General features: G+C 36.6%; 1 protein-coding gene, 1 long non-coding RNA gene and 1 other non-coding gene across 3 annotated transcripts; all 3 read right to left on the reverse strand.

Annotated features, from left to right (window-relative positions):
• Positions 1–6,984: 6,984 nt before the first annotated feature.
• Positions 6,985–7,076, reverse strand: Trnai-uau (transfer RNA isoleucine (anticodon UAU)). Its single transcript is given in 2 exon segments — positions 6,985–7,020; positions 7,039–7,076. It is a non-coding gene; the product is annotated as a tRNA-Ile (tRNA).
• An 8,039-nt stretch (positions 7,077–15,115) lies between these two features.
• LOC127857254 (uncharacterized) lies at positions 15,116–16,602 on the reverse strand. The gene is made up of 3 exons (XM_052393673.1): positions 16,255–16,602; positions 15,822–15,917; positions 15,116–15,541 (listed from the first exon to the last, which is right to left on the reverse strand). Exons 1-3 carry the CDS (start codon positions 16,364–16,366, stop codon positions 15,429–15,431), a joined length of 321 nt encoding a protein of 106 aa, XP_052249633.1. The 5' UTR covers positions 16,367–16,602; the 3' UTR covers positions 15,116–15,428.
• A 1,778-nt stretch (positions 16,603–18,380) lies between these two features.
• LOC127857380 (uncharacterized) lies at positions 18,381–21,275 on the reverse strand. The gene is made up of 3 exons (XR_008038382.1): positions 20,802–21,275; positions 19,737–19,819; positions 18,381–18,455 (listed from the first exon to the last, which is right to left on the reverse strand). It is a non-coding gene; the product is annotated as an uncharacterized LOC127857380 (long non-coding RNA).
• Positions 21,276–22,534: the final 1,259 nt, after the last annotated feature.

Below are 22,534 nucleotides of genomic sequence, written 5' to 3' on the forward strand. Positions count from 1 at the left end.
GACAGACAGACAGACAGACAGACAGACAGACAGACAGACTGACTGACTGACTGACTGACTGACTGACTGACTGACTGACTGACTGACTGACTGACTGACTGACTGACTGACTGACTGACTGACTGACTGACTGACTGACTGACTGACTGACTGACTGACTGACTGACTGACTGACTGACTGACTGACTGACTGACTGACTGACTGACTGACTGACTGACTGACTGACTGACTGACTGACTGACTGACTGACTTGACTGACTGACTGACTGACTGACTGACTGACTGACTGACTGACTGACTGACTGACTGACTGACTGACTGACTGACTGACCTGACTGACTGACTGACTGACTGACTGACTGACTGACCTGACTGACTGACTGACTGACTGACTGACTGACTGACTGACTGACTGACTGACTGACAGGCCAAAAACAATATACACACGATCTTTCGGGCGTAAAAAAAGAACCGGTTTCTGTCGCTTAAGCTTAATATGATTATGATTACTAATAATAATCTGAACGATGAAGCGAACACGTTTAAATATAGTCTCAGCTGTTAAATGATTTATTGCCCAAGAAGTCTACCCGATTAATACAAATTATAATTCAACATAATTTAAATAAGTTCAAATGACTCCATGATCCAATCCAGACAGACAGCCACGCTTTCTTCTTGAAAATCCAGTAACCAACGAACATACGTAGACAGCATTCACTGATAGAGACGGATTCAAAGTTCAATTTATGAGTATATTTCTTCACAATCGAAATATATCGTATGTTAATGTTTGATTTAAACGCAGTTTTCTTTCGACACATGTAAATCACAATTGCATAGCCGCGTTATGCGAAAATGGGTCTTATGCGTTTCGACCAGCGTTTCTTAAACTCAACATGTGCATTTGCGCAGTCTGGTCAGAGGCTATGCTGTTCGCTATAAAATCACTCAATATGTTATGGGTTCATTATGTATCTCCTGACCACTGACCAGACTGAGAGATGAGCATGCTGAGTGGGCTATATATATATGATGGGCGCATATGGAATAAGACCCCATTTCGTATGACGAGGGTCATTTAAAATCTTATTGCGAATTGTAAATGGCACATCTTTGCTTTTCGATACAAAATTGAATTCAAAATAGCAAACTTGTAAATAACGGCAGCCTATCCAGGCGTTCAGGAACGATTTCCAGACGTGCTGAAGGAGAACGGCAAACATTGTGGTTGGATAATTACAGGATTTTCTTCTTATCGTGACACTGTACTATTTTGGTAATGATTGTTTTCTCATCTTGAAAGCAAAACTGAAATTCTGCAAAATAGATTCTAACGCGTAATTGTAACTAGGCCACAATTTGTGTCGTTTGAATATTCAGAGAGTAGTCCGGAATTCCTTACACTGAACAGTGCTACATCCTTTGCGCTGAGCACAGACACAGTGATGTAGCCAAAGTTCAGAGGTTTTATCTCGAATCAGCCTATGAAATATTCGGAAATATTCATGCGTGTCTGCTGGCGTTATGTAAAAGTCATTAAGATGAAAAGCTGAGTAAAACAGCTAAGCCGAAAAAGCACATGAGTGCTCTATACATATGTTTAGGTAAGAGTTGTTGACACCGTGTGAACTGCTAGGGTTACAAGTAATGCATAACCAACAATGTACGGATCAACAAGGCTGTCTTGATTACTACCTAATTCTTGAGTAAAAAGTATTGCTCGCAGATTTAGTATATATTTATTTTCATCAATGATCTTCTTGTATATTTTGAATTAGTATATGGTGTCAAAAATCAAAAGTTTTGTAAAGTGAATTTTCATCATGAAATTATATTCTTAGTGAGATAGGTATTCGATATTCCAACAATATTATTTAATATGATAGTGAATGCAAATTGTCTTTATATTCAGTTCTCAATGCCATTTTCATTATACTTTCTATGCTTTCAGAACGTCCAAAAAAGGCCATGTTGTTTTTATTTTGTATAAGTTATCTCTATGAAATAAATATGATGATAAAAAGTGCACACAAAGCTCGACCCGTGCGTTATGACACACTCTTCATAAATTTGAATGGCGTGTGTTCATTTCAAACTTGCGATTAATTTTGAAAAATGAATTGCGTCTTAAATGATGCAATAGCGAACAACTTCAGTGCCTCCAGCGCTTTGACTAAGACCTACGATCGGAAGTCCATATCGTCGTTGACTGACCGAAATACAATGTTTAATAGAAAAATATATCTCAACAAAATATTAACTATACGACATGTCGACGACTCATATCGTCGAAATACACATAAATTGTATGATCGTTTGTATATAAGAACATTATAGTTCGCAGCTATACACTGGGCGTGTGAATGCTTCCATAAAATGTTATTGAAAAATGTAAAGGCTTGTGGTCAGCTTCTGTGCCCAGTTTAACCAAAGTAATAAAGTAAGATAATACAATTTGTTTACTTGTTATCCCACAAGTTGACAGTTTCTGATGAGCTTATATATCCCTACAGCTCTTATTAGCACGTGGTTCACCGTGGTTTCCCAATGCCGCCTTACAATCGCCTCCGAGACAACTTGGTAAACATGAATCAAGCTTATCCTCGGTGTTTTCGTTGATCCTTTAACCACGGTGCAGGATCAACGGGGTTTACACACGGACTGGACATAATAAAAACACACCGTTAAGAACTTTATTTTTGCAAATAGCTCAATTTATTTAAATATGTTTGCAAAAATCTTTAGTGCATAAAAGATAGATTTTCTTATAGCTTTTCTTGTAGTTTGTGCGAGTATTTAAGAATTTATTATCTAATACATGTTCGTCTAAAATCTGTCCCAAAATTTCAGGTTTCGTGCAGCATAGCTGTGTAGTGAATGGCTGTAAACATCGAATTTGTGGCCAAGAACACAGGCTTATCAAATAAAGTAATTCTGGTGTTTTTTCACATTGCCATAAGCCGCACAAAACACTGTCTTTTATGCATTATTTGAAATTCTTACGAAAAATTGTTTTAAAAAGTTATTTGTAATAAAGCACCACTTACCTGGGTGTTTACATCCATTAACATCAATGTGTGTTTCCATCAAGTCACATGATCATGTACCATGTTAACAATTACTGAAAGAATTGACTTAAAAAAAAATATATATATTAGTCTGTATGCAGTATGACAACAGACTATTATATCGAAAACAATAAACACGCCTCGCAGTCACGTGGTATTTTTGCGGTCCGAATTATGTCCGGATGTTGGCAACACACGCCGATGTTACTTGTTTTCTGATGGCTGGACGTTTATGTAAGCTTCTGTTTCCATTTGTAGAAAATAGTTCCCGACCGAAATGTCCGTAGTTTATTTATAAAAAAAGACGCATTTAATATTTTTCATAACTGTTTGCACACAAGATTTTCTATTAAAGGGGCCTTTTCACAGAGTTTGCCATTCAATGCTTTATATTGATAAATGTAAACATTGGATCTTAAAAGCCCTATAGTGAAGTGCCATACGTTATCGAAGTATCGCCATACCCACCGTGTCCTTGTACGTGTTTCTTATTTTCCGATTGATATATGATGCTACGCAATATTGAATTACTTCTTGTTTGATTTAATTATACTCATTCTACTTTTCTTGTTGATACCCATTTATATTTTCATTGATTCAACTCTTCCATTAACATTTACTTCAGCAGAAACTTCCTTGTATCTTTCAAATAGACTTTTAAAACCGTCGGCGCTTAAATATATGTTGTGCATGTAGACTTGCAAATATTGATCATGTTTTGTCTAGTACCATTTGTAAATATTAGCCAATTTTAAAATAGCCTCCACGCGGCGTATAAGTATTCAATGAACGGAAGCCAACCGGACTATGTGTGACGTCAACTATGGAACTTGTTATGATTGTGTACACTTTTTTGTTCTACATTGTTTTTCCCTGTTACCAATACTTCGAAAATATCGGAACGCTTGACACTGTCAAACCGGTGTCCCGTGTTACTTCCTGCGATGAGCGTTGTTTGGTCGTTGTGAAGACATCATTTGTGCGTTTGCTAATCGTTTGTAAACTTTAGTAATTAACTGACCGTTCGGTTAATGGCCATTCGGGAACAGTTTCGAATGTTCCTTGTTTCTGACCACGCTACAAAAACACGTCACTGACCCCCATTAACACTGAAGAACGCTGGTATTTTCTACGTTCCGTAGGGAAAAATCAAAAGCAGGAATGTTCAAATCTAACAGACATCATCGGGGAGGGGGGTCATCATCATCAAATAATTATAGTATTTAATTTAACATTTGACCGTTACACAATTTACACCGGTTAAACGAAAATAATATTAATTTTACAAGCGTAAGTCATGAAGTAATAACCTATTTTGCTATACATGTAATACTATCAGGGCCCAGAATTCTTTTTGCGATTTTGTAAAGTGATGGTTTTATGACAATTTCTTTTTTGTCCATCTTTGTCTAAAGAAAGCAGCGAGCGTAAGTTTACAAAAAAACACAACCTACAAAAACCAAAGTCCAATTGGTCTCGTATCGCTGAAATTCATATGCGATAACAAAATGAAAAAACAAAGTTGTAGCAGTTCTCATTCGTATCTATTTACCAAAAGTTCAATTTTATATGCTCAAGAATAAATGTAAGAAATGATACACAACGGCATCCGAGACCAATGCTATCCTTACATAAGCTTCGCGTGAGACATTCGAGCAACACACAAAGTTATCTGTGAGTATTTTAGAAAGGTAACTAAGTTCGCTGTTATGATTCCTTGTTATCTGATTGCAAATAGGTCAGCTACGTGTTACTAAGGAATTCAATTAGGTAATTCTGAGCGTCAGACAAAACATCTACAGTTACCGTGAACATTACGGCCATCATCCAAAAACTAGAACGACTTATCAAACATCCGCCAAGAAAATGCATCCGATGCAAGAGATGCGTCTGTCAGAAACACAATGTACCCTAATGCTTTGATTTTTTTTACCTTCGACCTTGAAGGATGACCTTGACCTTGACCTTTCACCACTCAAAATGTGCAGTTCCATGAGATACACATGCATGCCAAATATCAAGTTGCTATCATCAATATTGCCAAAGTTATAAGGAGGGTTAAAGTTTTGGGACACACTGACTGACTGACTGACTGACTGACTGACTGACTGACAAACTGACTGACTGACTGACTAACTGACTGACTGACTGACTGACTGACTGACTGACTGACTGACTGACTGACTGACTGACTGACTGACTGACTGACTGACTGACTGACTGACTGACTGACTGACTGACTGACTGACTGACTGACTGACTGACTGACTGACTGACTGACTGACTGACTGACTGACTGACTGACTGACTGACTGACTGACTGACTGACTGACTGACTGACTGACTGACTGACTGACTGACTGACTGACAAACTGACAGACAGACTGACTGACTGACTGACTGACTGACTGACTGACTGACTGACTGACTGACTGACTGACTGACTGACTGACTGACTGACTGACTGACTGACTGACTGACTGACTGACTGACTGACTGACTGTCTGACTGACTGACTGACTGACTGACTGACTGACTGACTGACTGACTGACTGACTGACTGACTGACTGACTGACTGACTGACTGACTGACTGACTGACAGGCCAAAAACAATATACACACGATCTTTCGATCCGGGGGCGTAAAAAAAAGAACCGGTTTCTGTCGCTTAAGCTCAATATGATTATGATTACTAATAATATCTGAACGATGAACCGTACACGTTTAAATATAGTCTCAGCTGTTAAATGATTTATTGCCCAAGAAGTATACCTGATAAATACGAATTATAATTCAACATAATTTAAATAAGTTCAAATGACTCCATGATCCAATCCAGACAGACAGCCACGCTTTCTTCTTGAAAATCCAGTAACCAACGAACATACGTAGACAGCATTCGCTGATAGAGACGGATTCAAAGTTAAACTAAATCTTGTTGGCGGGCGTAAACGGCAAGATCATGTCCTTACTTTTGGACAACATGATCAATATACTTTACTCTTTTTTTTAACATTCTTACTTTCCTTGAGTCGCGTTCTGAGAAAACTGGGTATAATGCGTGTGAGTAAAGTGTCGTCCCAGATTAGCCTGTGCAGTCCGCACAGGCTTATCAGGGACGACACTTTCCGCTTTTATAACACTTTTCGTTTAAATGAAGTCTCTTCTTAGCAAAAATCTAATATAGGCGCAAAATGTCGTCTTTGATTATCTGTCTAAATATATAGCACAAATGTTAGTGTTAAACTGCGAAAAACAACAACATTAAGTCCTTCTGATTGCAGTAAGGTAATTAATAGCATAATTTGATATGTTTTAATAAACACAAATTAAACCCAAGGTACCACAAAACCCATTTAAAGTGCCGCTCCAGGTGTCATTATCACAGTGATTCGACTATGAAACAACTAATAGTCGTTCTGATGAGATACTATTAAAACAATACGTCACAAACTCCAATCAGTTGTTAATAGACCGCTAAAATGATTTTTTAAATATAAAAACGTGTTGCTTATCAACTGTGGGAGCGCATGTTGACTAAATGCGTACGCATTGTATACATTGTATAGAAGAACATTTTAGTAAGCACCTAGACCGTGGACTTGTGTGAATGCTACCATTAACTGTCTTTTGAAAAGGAAGCAGTGATCAGCTGCTCTCGTTTTCAGCTATTCAAAGTCTGTAGGTAAGTATTGAAATATGTTTAATGACAGTCATACACGTTGACAGTTTCAGCTGAGCTTATAAATACCTCACATGAGCACGTAATTCACAGTGGTTTCCCGTTGTCGTAAAACTTAAATCACCTCCTCTTGGTAAACATGAACCAACTAAGTGTGAATGTTCTTTTTTCGGTCCTATGAAATAATTAAAAAGTATTTGCCTCAAAGAATCCAGGCAACAAAACAAATTGCCCCGGGTGAGGATCGAACTCACAGCCTCCGCATGTCATAGCCGATACTGTCTATAAGTACGGCGCGCTAACCAGTTGCGCCACCGGGGCGTTGGGTTTATCTTGTAAACTATTGAAATCTCAATATACATGCACGAGGTATTCGCATTTGTCCGTGCTCTTTTTACAAGCGAAGTTTTACTTTATAGAAAATCGATGGTACAAAAAACAGAATAAGGATAGATGTTGAACAGAAGTTATAACACACCGAAACATAAATGTGTATTATTGATAACGCACCAAAAACAGAAAATATTGTATTTTGTATATTTGTATGAAGATTATATATGAAATATCAGCTATAATTATATTATGCATTGAAAAGACAGAGCAGACTTAGTATGTGACAGGGTATAAATCATACTTAGCTAGATGCAGGGCCAACCTTGTCTGTATATAGGTCCCTGGCATTATAAAAACTGACAAACTTGTTCGAACCGCTAACACTATACGCACGAGATTAACGATGATTATGGCGACTCCTCGGATTATTGAGTGATTCTATATTACATATACAAGCATTTTACGCAATACCAAAAACGACTAGGACGACGAAAACAACAATTGATTCAATACTAGGGCCCAGTATCAAGAAAATTACCTTTTTTTGCTGAGGTCAGAAGATGAGAGTTGAGTATTCGCTCAGGTGAGTATTGAGAGTATTGTCAGCTCTCGAACAGTCTCAAATATCAGCACATATTTCTCCTAAACTCAGGTTTGAGTCGTGCTTAAACTCACAAAAGCTTTGATTACCACCAAATGGAGCACCTTAAAAAATTGAGAACAAACTCAAACATTTGAGTCAGATTATCTCCAGAAAGTAGGTGTCATCAGAACTGGCATAATGCCTTAATCGTGCTGGTGACGGAAGTTCGTTTGAATTTGTATTTTGTCTTAAAAGGCCTTTTCCCAGATTTTGGCATGTTTTGAAGCTTGTCAGTAAATGCTTTATATTGATAAATGTAAACATTGAATATAAAAAGCTCCAGTAAAAAATCAAGAATACAATTAAAAAAAGAAAAAAAGGCAACCCTCAGCAGGTCTCGAACCACTGACCCCTGGAGTAAAAAAGTCTACCACTTAGACCACTCGACCATCCTTCAGGATGCAATGAGAGATGTATTGTATACTTTATATAAGCAATCCTCGTAGTTTCACAAAATATAACGACGACAACAGAACTCTCCAAATTATAAATTCGCTTCGCGTTGCAACGCTTTATAATTTTCGGGGTTTTAAATCGCCTAAAGATTCATATAATGGCTATTTTAGAGCCTGGTTAATGTTCAGTATTACTGTTTCCTCACACATATCATAACTTCAAAGAACATTTGCGAATATGAAACAACTTTTTCAATTTTTATCGATTTACCCAAACGTGAAAAGGCCCCTTTATAAGTTATTACCTATAAAAAAAATGGATAATGCCCATGCATAAGTCTCTTCTTCAGGTGGAGTCCTCCTTCATTAGATGTTTCGGCGCTACCCACGACATCTTCCGGAGGAGCGCCGGTCGAGGGTGACCAAATATCAACCAAAGACTGATACGCTGTCCACTGCTGCTTTCTCATCTGCCATAACCATTTTTAGGCTGATTCTGTTTGCCTGCAGACATCTGCTATTGCCCGGCTCCTTGCCATTTTAGTGATACCAAGTACTCCATATACCTTCCAGAGTGACTGCCGGCGAAGCCCCGACTGCCAACCTCGACAGGGAGGTTCCAGGTCTTCCATCATTGTCGTCGGCATACATCAAGTAGCGTCTGGTATTTGGCCTTCTTTCTCTCGTGTGCTTCCTCCATTCGCTCTTCCAATGGCTCCGTCAGATCCAGAAACACTAGCTTTTTCCCATAAGTTCCTAGTCGCTCGCTAAAGCTAGGGTGCCTGAATTTGTAGACCTGTTATTGTATGGTGCTGATCCTCCCTCTTTAAGGAAATTGATGAAGGTTGGTCTTGTTTGCATTGATGGCTTCTTCTTTCGTGCCACATCAAAGCTTGATGCAATCTCGCTGAGGATCTTGCCGTGCTGCAATCGGTATATCCCGCTCGTTAGTGCTGTTCTGTTAGATGTGCTCTAGGTTAACTGGCCTGCTACATAACTTGCAGGTGGGGTGAGTTTCGAGGTCCGAAGGTCGGTTGCTGTAGGCAACACGTCGTAAACAGAGCGGAGAAGAAATCCAACTGTTACAATAGAAGTAGTTCGATAAATAAGCACGTAGGCAAATAATTGGAAGATTAAAAAAATGTATGTGATTCAACATTTTGACTTGATCATTTCGGACGAATGATATTTCTCTAACGTGGTAAGAAAGTCACAAAATATAAATGGATTGCTCAACATAAAATGGCACAGTGAAGAATAAGTAAATACTACACGAAAATAAACATATACTGTGCATTTTAAGCAATGGAAAGCGAGAAAATTTTAAGCGCATGCGCGAATTCAAGTTTGTAATTTGTCTCCCTTTCCAGTGATGATAGTAATGGTATCCAGCCAAAATAAAAAGCGTTCATTATTACATGTTTATGATAATGGTGCATTTTCTGCATGACAAGTAAATCAGCACTGCGTGTTATATACGTAAATCTCACTGATATTTTACTATATTTCTTTTGTTAGAAATAATAAAGTTAAGTAGAATACAGTACAATATTATGCTTTAAGCTCCATATTCCAACTTATTCAAGCACAAATAAATACATTTTGCAAAGGTAGTATGTCGAGTAACAATTGGATAATTCGTGGGAGCAATTGGCTAATTAGTGCGGGATTATGGGCATTTATAGGATATAATTATCATCCAGATTTCCGTTAATATTGTCTGGAATGATAATCGGACAGATATCAAAAATTCGATTTTTATCAGTAACATACGCCAAGTGCATCTGGTTTTGCATTAGATGAGATACAATAATTATCTACATAGAACGTGTATTTCATATTAACATGTTATCATTGCGCACCGTTGATTACACATATAAATGTACTTGAGGTGTGTTGATGGAGTTTTTCTGGACCAGCAACAATACGAGAAAAAAGGCCTGAACTTGGGAGACTTGATGCACAATTGATGTGAAATGCAGCTCTACAATACACGCATCACAGAAGGCAATTTGAGAGCAAACTAAAACAATAATTAACCAAGCATACTGTGTGAGATTATAATATACAAGGCATACAAGGTAATTAACACTACATAATCATGGCATATTAGTGGGCATGTTCATGCATTCGTTCGATATTAATGGAGGCATTAAGTTGTTGCGAATATATTGCATTATTGCCATCTAAAAATAATGAATATCTGAGACTACCCTAGTGTTACAATATCTAATATACCGGTAGTGAAGTTATGGCGGATTATTAATTATTTATCCTTGAAGCCGATTTCTTGATAAGCCTCGGTTATTGTTTATTGATCGTATATAACACTATGTATTCAATATGCCCATGTACTATTATTACATGGACCTGTATCGATATTAATTCTATGTTATAATATATGTATATACATTCCGTTTGAGAACCCATGTTTGATTTGTTGGTTATGTACATACGCATAGTTTTACAATATATATTTTGGTGTACCACGATTTCCGAGATTTTTATCGACCAATAGTTGACCGGGAAAATCTGCAAGAATTTAATAACCATTTCTCTAATAGTCACATCGACATCGATCAAATCACCTGCTTACACTTAATAAGCTCTCACTTCAATGTAACATGCACCACTCACTTCTACTATGAAACACGAATCACTCGCATCTATGTAACATGAGCCACTCACTTCAATGTAACACGCACCACTTACATCTAAGTATCATGAATCACTCACTTAAATATAACACGAACCACTCACTTCGATCGACCACGAACCACTCACATCTATGTATCCTAAACCACTCACTTAAATGTAAGATAAACCACTCACTACTTCAATGTAGCACGCAGCACTGACTTCTGTGTAAGACACACCGCACACTTCTATGTAACATGCACCACTCACATAAATGATTATGTTACACGAACCACTCACATCTTTGTAACATAAACCACTCACTTAAATGTAACATTAACCACTCACTTCTATGCTACACGCATCACTCACTTCTATGAATGACGCACTACTCTCTCTTAATTAACACGTTCCACTCACTTCGTTGTAACACGCACCATAACATTAATGCCACGTGGACAACTCACTTCTATGAAACACACACCAATTACTCCATCACTCATCTCTTTGTAACACTCACCACTCTCTTCTATATAACACGCATCACTCACTTCTATATAACGCACACCACTCCTATTTAACACTCACCACTCACTTCTATGTCACATGCACGACTCACTTCTATAAAAAAAACGAACCACTCATTTCTATGCAACACGTACCACTCACTTCTATGTCACACCCACCACTCACTTCTATATAACCGGCAGCACTCAATTCTATATAATGCGCATCACTCACTACTTTGTCACAGGAACCGCTCACTTCTATGCAACACGCACCAACGATTTTTATGAAACACGCTTCGCACACTTCTTTTCAACATACATCACTAACTTTTATGCTACACAACCACTCTCTTATATGGCACATGCACCACTCACATCTATGTAACACTCACAACCCACTTCAATATAGCACGCATCACTCACTTTTATAGAACATGCACCCCTCACGTTTATGTAACACTCTTTATTCACCTCTATATAACACGCACGACTCACTTCTATGTAACACTCCCACTCCCTTCTACGGTACACACACCACTCACTTCTTTAAATAACGAACCGCTCACTTCTATGCAACACGTACCACTTCTATGTCACATCCACCACTCGCTTCTTTATAATAGGCAGCACTCACTTCTATGTAACGCGCATCACACACTTCTACGTCACACGAACCACTCACTTCTATGTCACACGCATCACTCAATTATATTAAACACGCTTCACACATGTCTATCCAACATGGATACCTCACTTGTATGCAACACGCAACACAAGACTCATTTCTATGTAACACTACACCACTCGCTTCAATGTGACACTCACCACTCACTTCTATGCATCACGCATCACTTACGTCTCAGTAAGACGCATCACTCACTTCTATGTAAAAAGCAGCACTCACTTCTATAAAACACATACCACTCAATGTAATGTAACACGCATAACTCAATTCTATGCCACACGCACCACTCTTATCATCACTCTTTTTTATGTAACGCGCACCACTCACTTCGATGTAACACGGATTAATCACTCCTATGCCACAAGCACCACTAATTTATGCGTAACACGTACCGTTCACTTCTATGCAACGCTAACCTCTCACTTCTATGTCACACGCATCACTTACTTCTATGTAACATGCAGCACTCACTTTTATGTAACACGCACCACTCACTTCTATGTCACGCGTATCATCCACTTTTATGTAACACACACACACACACACACACACACACATACTTGTAAAACCTTCCAACCGGGGAAATGTGTTCTAAACCTACCAACCGGGGACCACCATTTCCACATATTCTAGAAAGCTGAAAGTGATAAAAAACAGACAAGTTTCGAACCTAAAATACGATTTTGACATAACAATTATGATAAATAGGGTAATAAATCAAAGAAAATTTTACATGCACACCGGGGAATTATGTGCGTACCAAATGAGGAACTGCGATGTGTGCCAACTGGGGAACGGTGTATACCAACAGGGGTACTAAGTGCGTACCAACTATGGAACTTCAATGTGTACCAACAGGGGAATGGTGTATACCAACAGGGGAACTTAGTGCGTTCCAACTGTGGCACTTCAATGTGTTCCAACTGGGGAACGGTGTATACCAACAGGGGTACTATGTGCGTACCAACCGTGGAACTTTAATGTGTGCCAACAGGGGAATTGTGTTTACCAAGAGAGGAACTTAAGCGCGCTATCCCTGTGGAACTTCAATAATGTCCAACGGGGAACTTGCGTTTACCAACAGGGGTAATTGTGTGTAATCATGGTACCGTTGTTGATAGGACAATGGCGTGCACGTTCATGGATAATATTTAAGTTAGTACAAAAATTGAATAGAATATGTATGAAACAATATTTAAATTAAATATGTTTATTATATGACCTTATATAAGTTCTGCAAAAATGCCGCATTTGATTGACTCAAATATTATTCACATCAATATAAGCATACTAGACATAACGCAAATCAAACAATACATTTATGACTTTATTAGCTATAAGCCGACTACAAACATGCAAGTGCTGCATTATACCATATCAATCATGGTGAATTAATCAACAAATGAATACAATTCGTTCTTAAAACTAAAAAATAATGTTTTTGTTTTAGGCCACGCTATTTGTCAAACCGAATGAAGGAGAGGGGGAGGCGGCTTATTTGTTTAATTCCTTTTTTCCATCAGAAAAAAATATTCACGATGTTCACGTACTATGAAGTTTTTTATCCTAAAAGTAGAACTGCCCATAAGCATGTAGATTGAGTAGTGTAAATTTACTTTGTCCTTACTCTGACATTATAAAATAACTCATGCATTTAATCCCCTGAAACAGGTAAACATCAGAAAAGTCATTCACACGCAGGGCAACTTCCACTTCACTTAAATTGTCTTAAATACATTTATTGCATTTTCAAAAATAATAAAATCTGTAACTTTAAACAATCATGAACGTTTCACAACGAATGTGGCGAGGCCTGAGAAACAAAATAGTTTAGTAAACTAGCAAAACGACTTGATAACAATGCATTTTGATGCGCCAGTGACTTAGTCTACGGCGGTAGGTCAATCTGAATAATGATCAGTATGTATTGTTATAATATATGAATTCCAATTCTACAACTGTGATACCATTACACATGTGCTGTATTAAAAAAATACATTATGTATGCACTTGTTTGAGTAGAGAATGCCAAAAACGGGTTAACGTTAATAATGAACTTACATTAAATTCTACCTGTCGAAATAACAGATTATATTTTAAGGAAAATAGTCACTGGCAATCGCTTAGTTTTCCCTTGCAAACCAAACACCTTTTTTCAAGATTTGAATTCACGTATTTTGTTCAAACTACCTTTATGTAAACCAACTTATGTACCTAATTTTTGCATAAAATATAAAAGAAAGAGTGTATTTTAAGCACTGAAAATTTATGCCGATGTGTCAACCATATATTATTTGTTGAAAACAATATAAAAGTTATAATTAATGTTGTTATACACGTATAATCATCGCTGCTTTTGACAGCATTATCATTTTATAAAAACACTAATAATTAAATATGTACCAAAGCAAACACTTATCAAACACGTAGTTTAATATTATTTTGCATCACTTACATTTTAGTATATATACTTACTGGGGATAGCACATGTGAATCAATTGTTAGACCCTTGTTGGTGCCAACTTAAAAATAATATGTAACAGGGAAATTATAACAGTGTGACTCAATTCTGAAAATAAACATACCAATTATATACACAAAGCAAATATGTGAATTGATAGTTAATGTGAATATCTACACGCAAAACAAATGCACAAAAGTCTGTGTAGGTAATTATTGTAATATTTAACAACTATTTAATCAATTCTAGTGCGATATTTACGCAATAATTTACATATTGGTAAATTTTTACTTTAAAATAACTATTAAGTACTCAACTGCAAGTCAGACACCTGTCATTCAAAACAAATTTTGTAAAATTGACAAAATATTCATTTGTATTCTTCACATTGTAGCAGTAGTTTAGCAGTAGTTTTTTTTATGTTATTTACATTTATCTTATCATATCTAAAAGTGTTTGTTTGTTATGCTTGAACAAAATGTTTGTTTCCATTTATCCGACTGAATTTTTTTGTGCCTTCTCTGAACGTTTAGCCTTCTAGATTGATTTGTTATCATAATTGCTATATTCATTCATATTCACCAAGTTTGGGGTAAAAAATAACTTGTATAGTGAGTAACTCGTAGAAACTCGTAATAGAAAGTACAAAGAAACACTCTTTGGCCGAACTATATACCAATCCTAATTTGTTCGGCGATATGATAATGAACAAATATCGTTTTTGACTGAACCGTATTAATAAAACATTCAAATACAATAAGCACACATATATCGTTTTCGAAAAGAGTATATAGAACAAGAAAACACACAAAACACATGTGGCAACTTCATCCTTTAACGTATTCTCCTAAACGTGCATTATATGTGTTATATTTTTTTAAGTTAAAAGTCCCCGTCGCGTTTTTGTTTCAATTAAATTTATGCAAAAGTCTTTGACATTTTTCCAACTTCTGTTGTGAAGGTCATTCTCACTTTCAATACATGCAAGTAATGATTTTTTCCCTGGTAATTTACCAATTATCAAAAAACGATCTAAGTGTCTGTGAACAGCTCCTGGTTTCGTCTTCACTCCGTTGCTTTTTGGCTGCTTGTTTTGTTCTCCTGGTATTTGAAGTACCCTTTTCTGTACATGGATAATAAAACACCATATGACGTCGCTAACTGCCATGTGTAAGATATCCATATTAAATATATATACTTCAGTACAATTTTTCATAGCAAAATTACGACAAAAGCGTCCAGGTACTTACGGCACCTGATAATGACATCGATGTCACACGACAAATTTGGAAACATTATTTTGCCTAATGAATCAAACAATTACATGTAAGCAAATCATGTTCTAAGAAACATAAGAAACTTGGAGATACATAACTTAAATGCATTCACATGTGTATGCATACCTTTGTCTGTTATTTTTGGTTGACTGGTGCTGGGAAGCAGAGTTTCAAGGTCTTCAGTATTTTCATTTTCTGATAATTCAGAAGAATATTGTTCATCTGTCGTGTAAATCACAAGATCAAAAATTATATATAGTTTATAATATAACAATGATGGAAACAACCGAAGCACACCAAATAAATATGCAGTTAGTGCATTGAAATTGAAAAATTAGAAGTAGCCAATGTAAACCTTACTGAGCACAAAATGAGTGTAGACTTTAAATTCCGCCTTACCTGGTCGTCTCCGATAAAAAAGAATTGCCTTGCATAACACAAGTATATTTCAGAAAATGTTTGTAATTCTTTTTATCACTTTAGGTAATCAAGTTCGGTAATGAGCCCATTAATAACATTAAGTTTACTGTATGAATTTAACACTAAAAATGCGACATACCTACAATACATTCGTCGTCCACATCAATATCGTCTAGCGAATTGACAGAATTTCTGGTAATTTGCCCATTTTCCATCATCATGAGCAGCTTGCTGACTTTGGCAACCTGCATGGTTCCATCTGGTTATCTGTAGAATTCTCTATGTACCCGAATGTCGTGACCAAGAAATTTAGCTAGAATGTCTATTTCATTTTCAGACAAGTTAAAAAGCCTAGTCATTGTAGAACGAAGCCTTTTCGGATGTTCAGCTCCACAGTCAATTGCAATTGAACGTAATACATCTGTCCCACGAATATGCGATGATGCAGATTTTGTTGGGAAAAGATATTTACTATTTAAACAGTTTGTTAGAGAATTTCTGCTGCGATATTTTCTTTCACCTGTCTTGGAAACAGTACTGCAGCTATTCGACCTCGTTTTGCAATAATCTCTGTACGGTAAAAATAACGGCACAGGTTTTTTTCCAGTTTTGTTAAACATCAATCTAATTCTCCATCGTCATTTGTCAATTTGTTTTTTGAATATTCTTCGACTGTCATTTTGACACATCGTCTGATCGTTTCGATTAAACACAAGCAGATTTCAGACAACTTATGCCATGCTTGCCTTTTCTCGCAATCACTTGCTGATTCTTGTAAGGTATTTGCATGTGTTTCTGCTTCATGTCGTAAGTATTCAGACATTACTTTGACATCATTTGCCAATGGCAACAGTTCTTTCTGACTGTTCTGCTTAGCCTCATGAAGTGTTCTTAAGGCATTGGAAGACACGTCATCCGTCCAATTAATTTCAAATAGTTTGGAAAGCTCCTCAGCCCTTGTTTGCAGATCCTGGTTGTTTGTTTCGATTCCTTTCAAAATTAGAATTTTTAGACATTTCTGAAGCGTTGTGCCAATCTTTAAGGCTAATGATGGTGTAGCATAAGTATTGGTGTTTCCGTCGAAGCCTGCAACGTTTTTGCAAGATTGTGTAATAAATTTGAAAGCATCTGGATACATGAAATTCTCCAAAGACTTTTCAACATTGCCTGGACAAGATCGCATGTCTTTCAGCAATCTACCAACTTCTCTTAACTTCTGTCTAATACAATTGTGTTGCTTTTCATCATGGCCCCTTTTTGTACAGAGTTTTTCACCGAATGCAAGGATTGTATTATCACTTTTGACTTTGCGACTTATTTCGTCGTTTCTCATGGACTCGATTACTCGTCTTAAAATAGTGCTTCCTTCTTTTGATTTTGGTAATAGCAGGCTGCTCTCTAAAGCGAGTCGTTTTCTTGATCCCGCCGCATTGTAAACTTACATTTTTGAGTGTGCCTCCACAGGATTTTCTTCGGGTAATACCCGTAACAGTAAGGACAAGGTCCATACTCGTCTGCAGCTACGCGTTGATTGTGACTTTGTCTGTATGACACAAACAGCTGTCCTTGGCCATCTCGCAATACTTTAACATTATGGAGATGGTTCCCTACGTTCCTTATTTTTTCATACATCTTTTTATTTTCTGCTGAATTTTCCGTATTTAAAAGATCTTTCACATCTTGCCCATCTTTATGCTGCAAAAGCAAATGTTTTTTTTAGTTTTATTTGAGCCTTTTCGCAAAACATGCAATAAAATCTCTTATCGTAATGTCTGTATTCACTGTTATTTGTTTGAGCGATGGTGATGTTGGTTTTGTGTGCCTTTGCGGATGATTCGTCACGTTCACGAGATTGCAAGGATTCAACAGGAGGTAGTGTTGACGCTGTCTTCTTTTGAAATCTTTGAATGTTTGGTATGAGTTCGACAACTATCGACTCATCTGACGCTGCATCGCCTTCTTCCGGAATATAGTCTTTGTCATTGTCACTATCCTGTAAAATAAAGTTGCTTTCCTGTGTGTGAGATCATATAAAAATATGAAAATATCACAACATCATAATTTGTTGTTGGTGAACTACATCCATAAAAATGTGTAAGTGTAACATAACACTTACCAGAATGCATGTCTTAATTACAGTTCGATACTAGAGCTTGAAAAAAATCGGAACTATATATAATCTTAGATAAAATGTTAAATGTGTGTACTGTATTGCAATCACAAAATCGTTATAAGTTTACGTACATCGATATCCGATGATCCACTGTTCAACATATTTTCTGCTGCATCTTGTGAATTGTACTCGTGTGCAGTGTCGCTATGTTCTTTAGTTTCGGTACTCTGCAACACAATTCAATGAGACAATAATAGAGTAAGATTCATACATCCACGTTACTTAGTATCAGTTGAAATTGCAATTCTTTAGTAGCAGCATTTTCAATTGATATCATCACTCATGTGGCTTTTTATTAAGATGTAGAAAATCTAAGTGACATGAGAATTTTGTGTAAATGTTTGCAACCGATGGTATAATACAAGTTTAATTCACCTTCGTCCAAAATAGTTTACTTTTGCTGATCTTACATCACATGTTTTATTTTTTGCCGTTCACTGTCATTGGGGAAGATTTGAAACAGATTGATAGCTTGTTTTGTCGACATAATAACAAACTGAAAAACACCCATAAAACATTTTTAAAGGTTGCATTTAAATGATCAATTTCAACAAAACGGTTTCAAATTTAACATATCTTTGATTATTTATCTTGAACGTATCAAGCTTGTTTAAAGATTGGCTGAATACACCGACGTAGCAAGTCTTAACATATACCAGGTTGTTTCAAACATGTTATCAAAGTTCGAAAAAGTATACAAGGAATATTTTTTTACAGATACTAATAAGACAAAATGTATGCACGGTTAAATGAAAGGTATTGTACTTCTCTGGACAAATGTGTTGGAAGAAAAAAGAACTGGTGAACGGACTGTGGTTCACGGTAAATCATGTATGTATTGTGCGGTGGTTGGTGTAAAATGAACTATCTTTTCTTACCCATGTCAGAATGTATCGTATAGCAAAATATCGAGTAGACGCTATTGTTTTTTTGCCGTTAAGATGAAATATCAACCAATGACCATATGTAACACGCAAGTTAAATTTCTTAATGTCTTAGAGTTTCATACACAGTAATTGGCAGCGTATAAGTCTTACACTGAAAATTAAAATTAATGATATTACACTTCTTGGATAAGCGATAATTAACGTTTTTGTGATTATGATGAAGTCGATGTTTATAAACTACAGTGGTTAATACACATGCGTACCAGTTTCATTGACAGGTGTATATTCTAAATTCTTTGTGTATATGAAGATTTTGAAAGACAAGTAGTTCAAAGTCACTACAACTGGTAAACAATATTTTATTCTTTTAAAATTCGCATAACATGTTAATATAATGATCATCGACGTACGTGTTATGTTAAGCCCAAATACCAATTAGCATCACCCGGAATAAATATTGGCACAATATAATTTAAGGCAAAATTACGCCTATTTCACTGAAGACTAAACCAAACCAGAAAATACGCCTTAGTAGCTTCGACATAGTGAAATATTACAAACCGTCTCATCGACTTCTCCCGTGTGTACGGATGTTGTTTGTCCTGGTTCCTGGCTGTCCGTAGATCTAGTAGTCATTGTGTTGCCTATTTACAACAACAATAAAAAATGGTATAACACATAATCTAGTCAGAGTTAAAAAGTTCGTTATTCATAAAACCATTTAGTACAACACATTGACATTAATTCCTTGTACACAAATTACATTAATTTCATGATATACATAATATGTATTTAGGCATGTGTAGTAATAACAAAATCACTAAGGAGCCATAATTCTTACAAAATGCAGTTTACAGTAGTCTGCTCTTGTTTATAGATTGGGGTCATGTTGGTTAAGAAGTACGCAAAATATAAAAGCAATATGTCAAGGGACATAGAAAATATTTGAGGTGGTACGTAAACTTTAACAAAGATTTATCAATAATATGCATATTTTAAGTGGAAAAACGGGGCCATAATTGTTACAAAATGCTTGTTACAGTTGTCTGCTCTTGTTTATAGATTGGGGTCATGTTGGTAAAGAAGTATGCAAAATATAAAAGCAATATGTCAAGGGACATAGAAAATATTTGAGGTGGTACGTAAACTTTCACAAAGATTTATCAATAATATGCATATTTTAAGTGGCAAAAAGTGACCATAATTCTTACAAGATGCTTGTTACAGTTGTCTGCTCTTGTTTATAGATTGGGGTCATGTTGGTAAAGAAGTATGCAAAATATAAAAGCAATATGTCAAGGGACATAGACAATATTTGAGGTGGTACGCAAACTTTAACATTCCAACGCTCACGCTAACGCTCATGCTAACGCCGACGCCGGGGTGAGTAGGATAGCTCCACTGTATATATATAGTCGAGCTAAAAACTGCCTAGAGCTCTACTTTGTTTAACGTATATTTATAAAATATATTCTTGAAATATGCACCGTAAAACAAGCTTTGTAATCAAATTATGTATTTATATAAATCGATCTTTAGAATTCGTCTTCCAGTATTACTTTAACGTTTACATAAAAGCGCTTTTTAATAGTAATTAAAAATTATAAACATAATTAAAAAACTTACCTTAGTTTAATGCGTTTGTTCGCTCGAAACTCCATTTTTCCAACTGACTTTCACTAAATGATATAAATACCGAGTGTATGATTTTTAAACAGCGCAACCGGGGAACTGTTATAAGCCTGGATACACACTCGATTGTAATATGGTGAAGATTTGTGTATATTTTGTGCATGCCACAAACCCGCTAATCGGGGAAGGCGTTGGATTTCTAATTTAAATTGACAGTTTGGTATTTCATTCACGTAGATTAGAGATTTTCGCCTAAAACCAACCGGGGAATTCCCCGGTTGGAAGGTGTTCCCCGGTTTGTTGGTGTGTATTCATACGATTTTCCCCGGTTGGTAGGTTTTACAAACTCACACACACACACACACACACACACACACACACACACACACACACACACACACACACACACACACACACACACACACACACACACACACACACACACACACACACACACACACACACACACACACACACACACACACACACACACACACACACACACACACACACACACACACACACACACACACACACACACACACACACACACACCACACACCACACACACACACACACACACACACACACACACACACACACACACACCACTCGCTTTTATGTAACACGCACCACTCACTTCTATGTCACACGCATCACCACTTTAATGTAACACACACACCACTCTCTTTTATGATACATGCTCCAGTCACGTCTATTTAAGACTCAACACTCACTTCAATGTACCCACTGCAATGTAAAACGCATCCCTCACTTCTATGTTTCAAATACTACTCATTTCTATGTTGCGAACACAGCTCACTTCAAAGTAATACGAACCACTTATTTATATGTAGCATGCACCACTGACTTCTTCGTAACACGCAATACTCATTTTTATGTAACATCTATCACTGAGGTCTATGTAACACGCGTCATTTACTTCTGTATAACGCACACCACGCACTTCAATGTAACATGCGCCATTCACTTCTATGTAACACTTACCACCCACTTCTATGAAACACGTACCACTCGCGTCTAAGTGAGACGCACCACTCACTTCTATTTAACACGCATCCCTCAGCCATATGTAACACGCATTACTCAACTCTCTGTCACATCCACCACTCACTGCGATATATAACATATATATATAATATATATATATATATATATATATATATATATATACACTTCAACACCGTTATTTCGAACACCGATAATCCGAAGTCACCGTTATTTCGAAGTATTTTTCCGGTCCCGATTTTGGTTCTTCTTTGTTTAACGTAAAATTTCATTGTTAATCCGAACTTCGTTAAACCGAAGAAATCGTTAATTCGAAGTGATTCTGTCGGTCCCAACACTATAATTCGCACCTTATTATCAATCTTTAATCCGAAGTCAAAACTACAAAATACTGAGCGTATTTTCACACTTTGTCGTGGCGCGTCAAAAGCCGATAATTACACCTTTGTCGTCTGCGCGAACGCCTGTGTTCAGAGAGACATTGCGTATTATTAAAAAAAAAAAGGTTAATTCATTTCCGAAAATGTATTCATATGTATGTATTTCTGATAATTTGTGCTATTCGTTTTATTTTATATGTTCTGTAAATAGAGAAAAATAGAAACAAGAAAAAGAATCGTTATATTCCCCCGTTTATTACTTTCTTTTACCGTTTGTTACGGTTCTTTAATCCGTTAATTCATTTCCAAAAAATGTAT

Source organism: Dreissena polymorpha, chromosome 1 (genome assembly GCF_020536995.1).
Source record: "Dreissena polymorpha isolate Duluth1 chromosome 1, UMN_Dpol_1.0, whole genome shotgun sequence".
In the NCBI taxonomy this organism is placed as follows: domain Eukaryota; kingdom Metazoa; phylum Mollusca; class Bivalvia; order Myida; family Dreissenidae; genus Dreissena; species Dreissena polymorpha.